At 49.6% G+C, this 15,451-nt stretch overlaps 1 protein-coding gene across 2 annotated transcripts; it reads right to left on the reverse strand.

Annotated features, from left to right (window-relative positions):
• Nucleotides 1-2,798: 2,798 nt before the first annotated feature.
• On the reverse strand, nt 2,799-15,397 carry LOC310917575 (ectonucleoside triphosphate diphosphohydrolase 2-like). 2 transcript variants are annotated; one of them, XM_083875963.1, is made up of 9 exons: nt 15,272-15,397; nt 13,181-13,298; nt 11,534-11,684; nt 10,604-10,763; nt 8,973-9,200; nt 7,652-7,921; nt 6,397-6,492; nt 5,299-5,430; nt 2,799-4,417 (listed from the first exon to the last, which is right to left on the reverse strand). In XM_083875963.1, exons 1-9 carry the CDS (start codon nt 15,383-15,385, stop codon nt 4,190-4,192), a joined length of 1,497 nt encoding a protein of 498 aa, XP_083732089.1. In that variant the 5' UTR covers nt 15,386-15,397; the 3' UTR covers nt 2,799-4,189. The 2 variants fall into 2 exon arrangements, with proteins under 2 accessions (XP_083732089.1, XP_083732090.1); XM_083875964.1 differs by lacking the exons at nt 13,181-13,298; nt 15,272-15,397 and adding an exon at nt 11,788-11,878.
• Nucleotides 15,398-15,451: the final 54 nt, after the last annotated feature.

Here is a 15,451-nt window from a genome sequence, read left to right on the forward strand (position 1 = left end):
TGTGAACTTTGAACGTTGCTCCCATGAAGGTTCCACAGCTCTGCTGCTTTTCCTTGTCCAGTGATAAGCCTCATAGCTGTCGCCTTCTTCCACGTGGAGGATTTATTTCTCCTGAGACTTTCCACCAAGAAGTGGTGACTAATTTGGTCATGAGGTGCACATATGGTGACACCCCTGCTGTGAACAAAAATAAGCTTTCCTTCACACAAAAGTTGATTTTATCATTCCTCTGTCTCTCTCAAACCTCCTCTTCATTCCCAGGGCACTCCTCTTCCTGGTAGGGATTATTCTTTCTCCCTCTTGTTTCCAAAAGAGCCTTCATCCATACTCAGTGCTAGTGCCTGTCTCTCTGCATAGAGGATTTCTTCCAGTGCCATGGCTTGTTAAATCCCTGGTCAGAGTGGCTTTCCCATCCCACACAGAGAGCTTCTATTCCACAGTGTCTGTCCTCTGCATTCACGACACGTTCCCAGAGAAGCCTCGGTGCTAATTGATGTCGTTTGTGGTGGGAGAAGCTTCTGGCTGTGTCAGAGACTTCCCAAGGCTTTCCAAGGAGTGCTCTGCCAGCCTCCCTCTCGTGACTGATCCCTGCCATTGCACCTACTCCGGGGAGCAGCAATTCCTGATCTGTGTTCATTTGGCTCGATCAGGGATCTGACAGCATCCCACTGCAGGAGGGCTCTGAATATCCCACACAAAGGGAACCTGGTCATCTCAGTGTACACAGTGATTTCTGCACTTGGAAAACACCAAAACACTGGGACTTGCCTGGGTTTGATGGCATTGTCAAATGACTTTTATATTAAGAAAGCTGTGGCAAAATTTGCAGGTTTTTTTTATCCCAGTATTCCTTCAGGCCTGTTATTCTTCAGTGTGTTCAGAATTAGCTCTTGAAGTAGGAGTGATAGTCCATGAGGTAGGATATAAACATCATATGGCTGCCTGCTTCTCTGGAAAGACAGATACAGGATCAGAGGCAGGGTAGAAGAACAACATAAAATACACTGATACTAAATCCAGCCATCCATAAAAGGCTTTCCTCTCATCTTCTGCTGAATTTGCACCACAACTGGTGGTGGATTCCAAGGCCTCAGCTTGGGTCTCTCCTACCACAGGGAGCCTGAGTGTGTCAGAATGGAAAGAAAGAAACAACTCAGGCCCTGTGGGTACTGCACGAAACAAAGTATTTCCCTCAATATTCATGGGAATTCATTGAGACAACCCAGGTGGGTTGTACTGGTTGAGGAGAATCCATGGTGCTCTGGGATGCAGAGATGACACTTCAGCCCCAATAACCAGGAGAAGGTCAGTCACCCCTTTTTGTGTCTGGAGCTAAAATAGAGAAAGTGCTTTCTGCTGCCAGTTTTTGTATCTAATACTTTGTATTTCCTTCTTATTGGTATTTGCTGACAGCAGCAGAACTGCAGTTGCACATGAGCAGACTTTATTATCTGCCAGAAGATCTCTGCCATAGTTCAGCCTGAGTGAGGGTCCTGTGTATAAACATAAAGACTTTACAGACAGTTAGAAAATCCTCCTTATTTATCATTTCCACAGTTGAATTGTAACCAAAGGCCTGCAAGCATCTTTGTTTCAAAGGGAGTGAGTGCATCTAGAATCTCCTTTTAAGTAGATTTCTGCTGTTCAGACAATGTGGGGATTTATTTTACAAACTTATTGTGGGGCTGACATGAACGAGCTGCTCTATAGAGAGCTGGGAGGAAGGAATATGTTACCAGTATTAGTCTCCTTTCTTCTCATAGCTTCCCCATTTTGTTATTTTGTCTTTTTTCATTACCATAACACCATTTAAAAAATCCCAGTCTATCTTATCATCTAGTAAATACATCTATAAATGTTTTTTTTCTGTCAGAACAAGAAGGAGTTGTGGGTTTTTGCATGGCAGAGCAGCGGTTCAGTGTCAGGGTGGCTCAAGGGGCAGGGATTTAATTCAGTGGCATGTGCAAGGCAAAGGTGAAGTGTCAGGAGGCCACGCTGAGCTCATTGCCTAATTACTCACCTATTATCTGTGTGGAAGTCCCAAAGCTTCTAAACAAGAGCTTGGGGAAGTTCTGGCTGATACCCTTTTCTCTTGGACCTTGTGATTGGACCTATTCCAATTGAAAAAGGTGCAGTGACTGACAGGCCAGAGCACCAGGAGTTCCTGGCATCTCCCTGCCTTGTTTCCCTTTCTGACAGTGGTAGGATTCTTCCTCAGCAGGTTCCAAATCACAGCCAGGAATCTTCCTCAGCCAGGAATCCCAGAGCTCAGTGCTGTGCTGTCAGGTCACCAAGCCAGAGCTCTGTTCAAGGATGGCATTTCCAGGTGCAGGATGAATGAAGTCTCAGGAATTTCCCTGATATTGCTGACTCCATGATAACCCCTTTATTTTTTCTATGCCAGCTTGCCTGGATGCCTCCTACCTTCTTCAGATGGTTTGAGCAAAGAACACATCAAAAGGTGTAGGCATGTCTCTCATCAACTAAATACCAGCAGTTCAGGTTATCTGAAATCTTTTTCTTTCACTGGAAAGAAAGTGCCTTCAGGGGTTCTCATTGTGTACCCCAAAAACTACACAGCAAAATAGCTCTTGAGTAGGGGCAGCAACAGCACCCCCATCCTGCTCACTGAAACACTCTGTGTTCACAATAACCCCCCTGCTTTCATCTCTTGCCAAGAATAACACAGACAGTCTATTAAAACATCTTTAATGACATGATATAATTAAAAATATCTAACGTGCAACTCAAAGAAATGAATATGAAGCTTGTTTAAGTCTGTTTCCACACCCCTGTAAACTTGACTGACAGGTTCTAAACCTTCATTAATTGGCCTGAAAATGCATGAATACCCTAATATTATGGGGTGTGTGTCCCCTATATTATCAGTTGGGAGCACAAGGGATGAATAATCAGATTTGAAAGGATTTAGGTGCCATGGTAGCTTTAAAAATCCTGCGAGGCACATCATGGCATCCGTGAGCATTTACATTTCTGTTTAAAGTGATCTCTAAAGCCTTGGAGACACGAGTCCCTGAGGTCTTAACAGTCTGTGTGTTTTAAGTCTCTGAAGCAGCTGAGAAGTGAGCTCTAAATGCCTTAGTCAAATCAAAGGACAGTGTGAATCGATCCCTTTTCTTCACAGTAACACAGAATTCCTACAGCACCTCATCCTTCAGACGTGCAGAGCAGACCAGAGGAGCTGGAATGACTGCCAGGTCCCGGGAGAATCCTGATTATTAGATCATAAAGTAACTCTGGCCGTGGTCTAATATGAAAGTGACAATTAAGGAAAGCTTCTGTTCCTGAGTCTGCTCTGGTCTAAAGGAGACACTTCCAGAGTCAGCAGGAGAAGCAGGTCAGTGCAAATGAACAAACAGGTGAACCTCAGCCCAGCATGAGCTCAGCTTTAGCAAATATGAAATTAAATTTGTGTTAATTTCAGTCCTTGCTAAAGAGTTTAAATTGGTAATTTTAACCCTGTGTGGCCGTGACTCAGCTGAGAGATGAAAACTCAGTTGTGCATCTGTGACCTTTGTTTCTTCTTTGATCCTCTTCACATTTTATAGAGGCCAAGACTAAGAAGGGTTGGTTTTGAAGGATTCCTGGTCAGCAGGAGCATTCATTGGAAGGGAGACATGGCCATCATCACTGAGATGGAAGCACAGACAGATCAGGCAGAAAATATCTGCATTTTCCCTAGAACATGGAAGCAGTTGGCTGTTATCTTCTGACTGTATTTTAATGCCCTTCCAGTCTTCACTAATGGCAATACTGCAGGTATCATCTCTCAAGAGGCCACAGAAGAGGACAGAGCACTTTTTTCAGACACCACCTCTTCTGATTTGACAGGATTATACAATATTAACTTCCCAATAGCTCAGGGCCAGCCTGCCTTCCTGCAGAGGCATCATTTCATGTCTGACATGAGTAATCCCAGCTGTAGCCCAAGGAAGAGCCACGCAGGCTGTTCTTGTTTGGAGAATGAATAGCTTGCCATCCAGGAGGAATCACAGACTTCCTGTGGAGCAGGATCCGTTGTCTCACAGTACAGTAGTGCAAGTACCAGCAAGTTGCTGGGAGCCCTGCAGGAAAATCACTTGCATCCTCCAGTGCCTTACACCTCTGTGATTTCTGCCTGGACCCTGTTAGCTGTGCTCTGACACGAGTCTTGAGCGGCAGAGAAGTGTCAGTCATCAAACACACTGCTGTTCCTGTGGCTGGAGCTGCTCTCCCTGACCATCACTCGGTACGAGATGCGCATGAAGGAGCCCATGAGCAGCACGACAAAGAGGACCAGGAGCAAAGACCAGACCCCTGGCTCAATCCCCTTGAGGAAGCTGGGGCTGTCCTGGGGGATGCTGCTGCTCAGACTCAGCAGGTACCCAAGAGTCCAGCCAGATGATCTGTCACCCATCTGTTGGAATAAAGAGGAGAGGTCAGAAGAGAAGGAGATGGCCTGGACCCCAGCTGTGTTTCTGTGCATGAGCCCAAGGCTTTGTACGTGTTATCTGAGACTGAGCCAAGGATTTGGCTTGAAATGAGGAGCTCTCGCAGTCTCAGTGCCCTGGGTGCACCAATTGGCCTTAATGGCACTTCCACCCACACCTCTGCCCACCAGGCATGGGGGCTCTGGCCTGGGTAGCCCCTCTCTCCTGAGCTGTGCTGCAGGGGAGAGCTGTTCTCTGCTACTGAGGGATTTTTCTAGTGGATCTTAAGTCTGCATTGTGGATAGAAGTCTCTCTGGCCCTGGCTGAACCTCAGACCTATGGTTTAGGTTGTTTGTCTTTCCAGGCTGGATCCCTGGCAGTGTCCAAGGCCAGGCTGGATGGGGCTTGGAGCAGCCTGGGATAGAGGAAGGTGTCCCTGCCCATGGCAGGGGGTGGAATGAGAAGAGCTTTAAGTTCCCTTCCAATCCAAAACCAGTCTAGGATTCTATGATGATGAGGTATTTGTCAACCCTCATGACTATAAAGGTGGTTGCAAAAAGGTAGGGAAGCACCTTTTGGCTCGGGAAATGTTATCAGCAGCTTGTCCTTAGCGTTAAGTGGAGATCAAGCTGTACTTCCTTCCCTGCCAACACAGATTTCTGAAGATGGTGTTGATCCAGAGAAGGTTTTTGACCCATGTGTCATCCCTGGCTCTCTGACACTGGTTTTCTTGTTTATCACAACTGTGAATCCATTTTGCAAAACCATCCTGCTGGAGAAGCCCAGCTGGTTAGGGCTTGTCAGTGTGGGAACAGGCTGGCTGTCCTGGGAGCAGCCCTCCTGGGAACACTGTGCTGTAGGAACTGACCTTCTGGAATGCAGTCCAGGCAGGCCGGTCAAAGTCAAGTGTGTATCCTGTTGTGCTGAGATGGAAGATGAAGGCAGACACAGTGCAGTAATCAACAAGTGTATCCAGGCTTGCTTGGGACTCCCTCATCAGCTGGTGCCATTTCCAGAAAAAATAAAATATGGGGGAGAAAAATAAAAGAGGTAAATACTCAGTAGCGAATTTCAGGTTTGCTACAGTTTCTCCTTTCCTGTTCTAAGACTTGACTTTGGGACTGGAGGAGAGGTTTGTGTTCTGTGCAGACTGAACCCACATTTCCTGCACTCACTGGGCTGTGGGGTAGAAATCAGTGTCATCTCTTAATGCTTTTCTTCCCATCTTATTAAGCCAGATCCAAGAGCAGCAGGACTGACAGCCAGGTTGCCTTGCTGGTGAATTGCTTGGTAGGATTGATTCCCTGCCCTCTAATTAGGTTGAGCTGATGCTGCAGCCTTTCTCCCAACTGGAACAGTGGGATCTTTCTCCTCCTTCCAGAAGAGGATGCTTTAGGGGATTGCTTATGGACTTATTAACAAACCCTGGAGAAACTGTCCCATTTGAATGTTACTGTGGGTGCTCCATCAGTGTAGGTGCAAATGACAGTGACCTCATAACCACCAGCACAGAGAAAGAACTGACAAAGTCCCCCTGGCTTGGGCTCTGTGGGCCCAGGTGAAATGGGAACAACCCTGGAGCTGAGTGCACATGTCCCTTGCACTTAAGGACAAGAAGGATAACAGCAAGACCAAGGTGATGTACAGGAGTGAGTAGACAACCTTCCTGTTTACTCCTTAAAATACTGTAAAAGGTATTTTTGGCTTTTAATTAGGTCGAGGTGTTACCAGCAGCAGCTGGGATTTGAGAGGATGGAAAATAAGTGGGGCCTGTTTCCTTAAAGTAAAAAAAATCCCACAGAAAAGCCCCACAAAAAACCAAAACCCACAAAATCCAGACAAATTCAAATTTTTCCCTGAGAGAGCCAGTAAGTTACAGCTCTGTCAGTCTGAGCTCTAAGGGCTTTTGCAACAAACTGTTCCTTGCTTCCCCTTCTCCCTGCACACCAAGTTATTCCACAGTTACCTCTTTGACAGACATCCCACACAACCTCTTGACAGCCTGACCCAAGTCAGGAGAAGGTACAGTTCCTCTCATGAAGTCCATGGCCTCAGAAATCACCTACAACAGCAGCAGAAACAATCATCAGGTGGGACTGTGCTGTGTCCTTGCTCTGCACACCAGAAATCACCCCTGGGGAAGTGAGGGGCAGTGGCTGAGCACTGCCAGGGTGCCCTTGGTGTGCAGGGTTGGTGCCAGTGCCATGGAAGGGCTCAAGGGACACGAGCAGAGCTGTTGCTGTGTGGAGATGGAAACGTGTCTGTTCCCACTGTGCATCCAGCAGCCTTCCTGGCCCTCCCTGGATAAGTAGACTGGTCATAGAATCAAAAAATCATATTGGTTGCAGAAGAGGTCTAAAATCAAGTTCGACCATTAACCCAGCACTGCCAAGCCCACCACTAAACAATGTCCCCAAGTGCTTTTAAATCCCTCCAAGGATGGTGATTTCCACCACTGCCCTGGGCAGCCTGTGCCAGGGCTTGACAATCCTTTTGGTGAAGGAATTTTTCCTAATATCCCATCAAAACCTCCCCTGGCCCAGCCTGAGGCCGTTCCCTCTCCTCCTGTCCCTGTTCCCTGGGAGCAGAGCCCGACCCCCCCGGCTGTCCCCTCCTGGCAGGGACTTGTGCAGAGCCACAAGGTCCCCCCTGAGCCTCCTTTTCTCCAGGCTCAGCCCCTTTCCAGCTCCCTCAGCCTCTCCTGGTGCTCCAGTCCTTCCCCAGCTCCATTCCCTTCCCTGGACATGCTCCAGCTCCTCAATGTCCTTCTTGCAGTAACCTCACCAGTGCTGAGGACTGGGAGATGATCCCAATGCTCTTTGGCACCATGTCCATGGGAAATTCAGGAGAAGGGAGCTGGGGAAATTTCCATAGTTAGCCTCCCTGGAAATGCACTCAGCTTGTCCTGGGATCTTTAGCTACTCCTGGCTTAACAATCCAATGACTTTGGCCACTAAATCCAGGTTCTGTCCCATCCCTGCTGGCTCCATGGAGCCCCAGAGTTGGTCTCAGCAGCAGACATTGAGGAGACAGATGAAAAAAGCTCCCCACAGTCACTGTCCAGCCAGTGGTCCATGTTTGAACAGCTGTGTGGCAATGAGGGGGAGAGGGCAGGAGTGTCATGGTCTGGATGTTCCCACTGTATTTATTAATGGTCAAACTGGTCCCATTTCATGGGTTCCTCATACCAGTTGCTTATCCCACTGTAAATGAGAACTCACCAGAAACCTGGTCTGAAGGGGCTTGAGGCCACTGCTGAGGGAAGGCTTGAAGAAGCTGCAGGAAGAGGAAGAATTGAGCAGGCTTTGCACGAGGCTCACACAAGCTGTGGGATTGCTGGAGCCCGTGATGTTGAAGACCTCCTTGGGACCAGGGATGTCCCCTGTGTCATCACTGGCAGCACAAGGCCCATGCACTGATTGCCACTGCACTTCCTGGGAGTAGGTGAGGGGCCAGCAGGGATTGGACACAGTTTTAGCACTTCTCTGATCCTGGAGGCAGAATAAAAAAAGGACAGAGGTAGCAACAGAGGACATTGGTGTCCCAGGGCTTCACAGAGGAAGACAGAATGTAACATGGCTAAGGAAGGTTATAGAATGTAACATGGTTAGGAACAGCTTTCCCCAAGCACCACAATGCTGAGATCAAGCAGGGAGGCTGTGAAAGCTTTGCCAAATCCTATTTCATTGAGTCAGCCATGAGGCCCAGCCAGGTCTCAGCTCCTGCTGAGCTCAGGGTCAGTGCAGTGACTGGACCTGCTGAGAGCACAAATACCATTTCATGCATCCTGTTCTCTTTCTTGGTGTAAGGAAAAGGCTGTTCTGATCTGCCTTCCAGAGGGTTCAACCCCACAAGAATCTGTGTTTCTTATCTCTAGCAATTTCCCAATATAACTGTGGTGAAGTTGGTGTGACATTCAGGCCAATGTGTGACATTCAGGACTCAAATATGGGCAAGTGGGGTTTATAGGGAGGAAAGTGAATGGACAGTGGGCAGTTAATTCCTGAAAAAACACAGTTTTGATGAGGACTAAGCTGATTCTTGAGTTTGTACCATCCTATACCACTCTTTTCCTCCACCCCATTCCCTAAGTGAAATAAAGTTTGGAAGAACCAAACCACCTGCATATTTTCAAAATGAAATATTGCTCTTTTAAAGATGACTTTTAAAGTCAGCAAAGGAAATACCCCAGATGGAAGGTCCCAGTTGGGTCCTGGGCGCTCCCATTCTAGGATGGAGGAGCAGTTCCCAGGAACCAAGGCAAGCCTTGCCTCTCCTCACCCTGAAGGTGATGTTGACACCTCTGGAGAGTAATTGTGTGTTTTAAGTAGGAGCCAAATAGAACCTGTAAGTAGGAAACCCTTGAATTGGTGCCTGTGTGTCTGCTTGGAGGGAGAGAAAGTTTTACAAACGCATCTGTTTTTCTAATATATGCAAACAGCCTCTAGTAAAGAGGGATTGACCTTAGAGTGACTGACACTTTGCCCATTAGCACACCTGGTGCAGCTGTCATTTAGTGATGCTGTGCCCCTGAGCACTCACCTGGATGAGCAGAGAGAGCAGCCTGCTGCGGAGCTGCTCCGTGCCATGGCAGGGGCACTGCTGGGTGTGCACCCTGTGTGTCTGCCCGTAGAGCTGCAGCCTCACTCCCTCATTTGGGGCCTGTTTCTCTTCTTGCAGCTCAGAAGTGAGCTGTGCTGAGGTTCTTCCCATGTACAGGACTCCTGCCATTCCCCTCCTGGAGGGGACCAACTGGCCTCGCCAGTCATACTGACCCAAAAAGAACAAGAGAGGTCAATCCTTGAGGCTTCATCTCAGTCACAGCCAAGTGCCAGCATTAGTGCACAGAGAGACAACTCTCAGCCCAACTCTTTTTTGCCCACAGGACATAAGGATGATGCACCAGTGGCTTCAGAGGGAACAGAGGAGCCATAGGACAGGCACTGCCACCTGCACAGAGCCTTCCCACAGCCTGTGGGGGCAAACAGGGCAGCCCAGCCTGGGTGGCTGCACCAGGCAATGGTCTCAGCAGGCAGGAGAAGGGGACAGTGGAGATGATGGTGGGGAGTGGCAGGGAGCTTTCCAAGAGGGCAGATACAGGTTTCAAGTGTTGCCTTAATGCTAAAGTGATTCTTCTGTCAGAAGAGCCCTGTGGCACCATCTCCTGCAGTCCTGCAGAAGTGACTTTGGCAATGCTGAAGTTGGCAGCACAGGCAGGAGAGTTTACATGGGGAAAACGCTCTGTGCCTGGCTGGGGGAGGCTGTATTGCTGTCAACAGGTCTGACAATTCCCTAACCACCGTGTGTTTGCTGCTGGTTGTCAGAGCTGCTTTTCACATCCCTGGTGAGGAATAACTCAGTCTAACCCCACCTTTCTCTTGCCCTCTGAGTTCTTTTTGAGACCCTTTGGTTTGAGAAGTGATGGGTGAAACAAGAAAACTGAAATTACTTTTTTTGTTTGTTTGTTTAGCAAGTGCCTTCTAAATACAGAGCAGGCCTCCCTGGTCTCACTGGTGTCTCACTGAGAGAGGCTTTTGCTTTGGCAGCAACAGAATCTGCTTCTCTACCATCCACAAGACTCCCCATGGGACAGCTGGATTCCAGTGGCAATCCCACAGCACCCCACAAACAGCAGCAGTTCCTGTTTGACAGAGGCACTGAGCTAAAGGACAGTGGAGTTTTTGGTGATGCCCCATGGCCAGGGGTGAGGTCACCTATGTGAGCATCTTGGATGTGCTGGCCAGAAAGCCTCATCTCTGTTAGGGCAACTGCATGGATGTGTTCATGGAAGGCCAGAGCACAGGTTTGGTTCTTCAGCCTAGTTATGACCATGGAATCACAGAATGGTTTGGGTTGGGAGGAATATTAAAGTTCATCTCATCCCAACCCCCTGCTGTGGGCAGGGACACCTTTCACTATCCCAGGTTGGTCCAGCCCTGTCCAGCCTGGCCTTGGACACTTCCAGGGGCAGCCACAGCTGCTCTGGCCACCCTCACCACCTCACTTCAACCAGCTGGTGCTGCATCTAATCTACCTCCTCTGAAAGGCAGTGGAAGTTGTGCTGAAACATTAAGTACAGGCGTTTACCCATCCCACCACTTCTCCCAGTGGCTGTCTGTTAACAGGAGCTGCTCAGCCCAGCTCTGTGTGCCCCAGGGAGCATCATCCTTTACCTTGAAAAAGTTCTCCAGGACATAGTTAACAGCAACCCAATTGAATGCTCCTTCCTCTGGGCTGGACAGGATTTGTGCCCCTTGAAAGTTGAAGGGGGATGATTTCAGGGTGCCAGTCAGAGCTGTGAGGAGACTGTCAGAGAGGCTGGGATGGGTGAGGCTAAACACAAAAGAAAAAAAAGACACATTTGATGTTATAGTATCCTGCCAGGAGCAGCTGCAGTGGGGGCACACTGCAGGGCTCCTGCTGTGCTCCCTGCTTTGGGTAGCAGCCCACAGACACAATGACAATCCCACTCCTGCTGCTGCTTCCCTCTCCCCTCACAGGGCACTGGAGGCAAGAACAACAGAGGGGTGGTTTGTACAATTGTGCCAACATTTAATAATTTAGGACCTCAGTACCCTCCCTCACTGAGGAAATCCTATCCCACTGTCCTGGTCCCCTTCAGACCTTACTTTTCCCCAGTGTCTAAAAGGAGATAAAGGTGCCAGTAATGGGGTGACTGAGAAGAGGGTCCACAAAAGCGTGTGTGATAAGGTGAACCTTCCCACCACCATTTCCAATTTGCTGACAAGAAACACTCCTGCAAGCCCATGTGGGCTGTCACAAAAAGTGAAAACACTTGAGCTTCCAGACTGATGGGTGTTTCCCCAAGCACTAATTGTGAAAGTGTAATTGTGAAGGAGACACTACAGACACTACCAGCCTGGCAGCAGTTGCAGGACTGTCATCTTCATGGCTGCCTGGGGCAACTCATGGAGACACAGCCATGCCATGCTCCTCTCTTCAGGGCCTTTTGGAAGGAAGGTTTACCTGCCTAGCAGACTAGGATTGGCTCACACTGCAGAGCAGACAGGGTGAGGTGCCTGTCCACAGTGATCCTGTGATGTGTGCTCATCCCTGGGTGTGGGTTTGCAATATTCACTCACTTCAGCTGCCTCATGCTGGTGGTGGCTCCCAAGTACAGGGGGGTTTGGCTGTGCTGCTCTGCTGGGATCTCCTTCTGGGCCCAGTTCAGACATGGCTCCAAGCTCTTCCCAGCTTTCTGAGGAGAGTCTGAGTAGCTGGAGACTCCTGGACCTGAGGACCACAGAACAGAATGGAATTTTAAGGGGAGTTATGGGAGAACAGTGAGAGCTGTTACCCCAGAGATTGCTACCCTAGGACACCATTAAGACAGAACCAGTCACAGGTGGGATGAAGGAGATCTTCCAGGTATCCATCCTGCTCAAATATGGAACTGGGACTAAAACACACGTGCATAGAAATCCCAAATTACACTGACTCCCTTAGCTCTGCAGCTGAGACATCTATACCAGCCACATGACTGCTGCAACAGCTGAGGCTGTCTCAGCCCAGAGAGGAAGAAATGTGGCTGTAGTTGCTATAAAAACAAGCGAAGGACACACAGAGGCTGATGTGTCACCTCTCTCCTCCAGCCACAAGCCTCTGCCAGCAAGCTGGACACCCCTGCCCTAGAGGAAGGCAGTGCTCTGCAGAGGGAAACTGTGTGCCAGCCTTGACTCATCTTTCCAGCAAGTCAATGGGATCTTAAATGTTGGTTTTGAACTACTATCCAGGCAGAGCCTCCCTTCCACATCCTCCTGATCCCCTCAGCACATGCTTTGCTCTCTGGGGCCCCGTGCAGGGCTGAGCTGCAGCTCCCCTGCAGGGCTGTGGCTTTGCTGCCATGCACACAGGGCCACTCACACCAGAGCTGCCTGTGCCTCTTGTGCTGCTGCTGACAGCAAACTGCCTCCCAGAGCTGCTGCTTAACCCAGCTGCTGAACCAGGGACACAGAGCAGGTTTCAGGGAGCCCTTCTGTGTGTGATTTGTGTTGTTTACAGCCTGCAAGGGCACAAACCCTGTTCCCTGCTTGCTGTGCAGCTGCCCTCCCACAGCTGAGGGCTCAGTCCTTCCCAGCATCCTGCTTTAACATCAAAGCAAGATTAGGAGATAGGGAAGGAAAACCCCATGCATTAATGCATGAAACCCTCTCAGCTGGCATCGGTGGTGCCAAATTGATTCAAATTCGTGAAGGAAAACCCCCAAATTCTCTGAAATGTGACACCTAAAGGCAAGCTGAACTCATGCTTGTGCTGTCAAACGCCACATAAGGGATTGGAGTCTTTGCAGCTGTGTTGCGCTGGAGCTCCCCCACTTACTGCCCAGGGCACAGTCAAGAGGAGGCAGAAGATTCCAGGAGTCACCCTGCAGCCAGATTTGTCTCCAGTGCTGTTCACTGCATCTCCTGGGTGAGAAGTTCCAGCAACCTTGGCTCTATCACTGGTCCATATTGACATCAGGACAAGGTCCATCCTCTCTGTGTGCTTCCCTGCCTGCAGCAGCCCCAAAATCCTGACATCTGCTACTGCCAGCTGCCTGATGTCCAGCTGTGAGTGGCTAAATCTGCCCAGTTGAGAAGACCCATGCTGAAAATAAACAACCTGTGCTTCACTATTTCCATGCACAGCTGAGTGGTGCAGGAGCCAAGGAATCTGTGACACTGGTCTCTGTTTTTCCATCTATCCCATGCCAGTCTCACAGACCATTGAGCAGGAAATGAGCACCTTACCTTGCACAGGACAGGAGCTGCATCCTGTGATCACCCCGGTCTTGTCTGCCTTGCTGGTTGTCCACTGGTAGATGAACAGGATGGTGCGGGATGGGCCGGCATCCAGAACAATGCCATACTGGAAAAAACCCAAGAATTCTACTGAAAAACACTTCTGAATGCATGCTTATTGACATTGTAGAATTACCCAGCATATACAGGTATTCTGGGTGACCTCTGGGCCTGTACTGCAGTGTTTGAGTTTGCTTGTTACATTCAAAGAGCAGGCGAAGCCAGAGGATGATGAGGATTTGCAGGGAACCATCTGTATTTCTGAATATACATGAGGAACAGCAGGAGTGGAGAAACGCCCAGAAATGCATCAGCCCTACAATGGCATGCACTGGAGCTGCTCCTGAAACCAGGCAGAGGGCTTCCCCTGAGAGCTGAGCCACCTGGAACTCAGGAAAAACAGGTCCTAAAGCAGTGGGAGATGGCACTATACGAGTTCTCCACTGATTCTGGGACTCAAAGTGCTGCTGATTGGTTTGCTCAGGCTTTTGTGCAGGAATTGGAGGGCTGCAGCTCACTTGTCCTGAGGAACCTGAGACTCCTGTGTCTCTTTGATGTCCCACTGCAGCGATGATGTGACACAGGCCGGGTTTGCCCTGATGTGTGCAGAGCTGTGGGAGCTGCAGCAACCAGCACAGACACTGTACAACACAGCAGCTCCTCAGAGATGATGTCTTGGCAGGAAGAGCAGTGAACATGACCTTGTCCCTGGCAGCTCTGCTATTGCCCAAGCCAATTTCTCTGTCTCTGTCCCCAATGTCTCTGTCCCCAGCAGTTTGTTTGCTGCTGACCAAACCTTGCTGCTCCCAGTTTATGAGGGTGAGCAAGTGGAGGCCACCCTGCAGCACAGCTCTGGATGTCCCCACATCCAAAATATCTCCAGAGCTAGCCTAGGGCTCCTCTGCCCCTTATAACATGACCCCAGTTTGGGAAATCTCCTACACAGACAGGAAGGAAACCCAATGAGCTCCATGGCAGCGCGTGGTCAAAGCTGCATCTCACACACAGAGCTGTGACTGTGTGTGGGAGGAGAAACCTCCTGTGAGGTTGATGTTAAAGCCACCAGAAGGGTTTCAGCACCAGGCAGAGCTGGCTGCAGAGCGAGGCTGGCTGCCTGCTGCCCTCCTGGAGCTCCCAGTTGCTCCTGTCCTGGCAGCCAGGCCAGGGGCTGGTGGGGCTGGGCTGGAGCAGAATGCGGAAGGAGGATGGAGCTCCCTGCCCGAGCCTGCTGGCACCCTCCCACCAGTGACAGCTCAAATTTCTAGCAGGGACATGTTGGCTGCTGCAGAAGAGGAAGAAAGGAATAGCATTGGTGGAGAAACATGGATTTTTTTTATTTTTTTTTCCCTCCTTCAGAAAATTAGAGGCTGCTGCTGGGAGCGCAAGGGAGAAGGGGAGGGATCACCACATTTGTGTCCAGCTCAACACCAGGAAAGGACAGAAACGAAGCAATAAGGGGGTTTTTAATCCAGTTTTGTTTCTGAGAGGAACGTGGAGGAGGGGTGCAATCTCTAAATATGCAGGATCACTTCCTTCTGTTGGGTTAAACCATGACCTGCCACTGAGCTCACCCATCAAGAGACAGAGCAGGTGGGCATTAACCCCCTCCCCAGACCTGACCCAGCTGTGAGGAGCATGCTGGCTCTTTGACTGAAATCAAAATAAGACCAAAGAGAAGGTGGCATGAAAGGCAATTTATTTTTAAGGCAGAAGCAGCAGCTCAGGGGCACATTCCTATTGACTTTTGAGAGGGACCCAGCTCTTTCCCCACACTGACACCACTGGTTCCTTGTTGCTCTGGGGTAGCTCCTGACATGGGCTGCCTGCCCTGAGCATCTCCACTGATCCATGGACCACATCCAGCCTCTATTCCCTGACCAATTTCTGGCTTGTTTCTGGTTCAAAAACCTCCAGCATGTAGAAAGATGCCAACCTGTCCTAACAGTTCCAGCTCCCTCCTCGGTTTGTAAGTACCTCAATAATAAAATATTGTCAAAAGCAGCAAACCAGCCCAGTTTAGCTGCCTGAGAGAGCCCTTACCTTGGTCCTGAGAGGGGCCATGGGCACATCCTTGGTGGACACACAGAGCAGCACGATGCCCGTCAGTCCTGCCACAATCACCAGCCAGGGGGGAAGGAGCTCACGCCAAGACATGGAGAACTGACTCCTTTTCACCAAAGAGGAAGCAGTGGAGCAGCAAACTGACACACAGCTGCTTTA

Source organism: Zosterops lateralis, assembly GCF_965231275.1.
Source record: "Zosterops lateralis genome assembly, chromosome: 20".
Classification (NCBI taxonomy): domain Eukaryota; kingdom Metazoa; phylum Chordata; class Aves; order Passeriformes; family Zosteropidae; genus Zosterops; species Zosterops lateralis.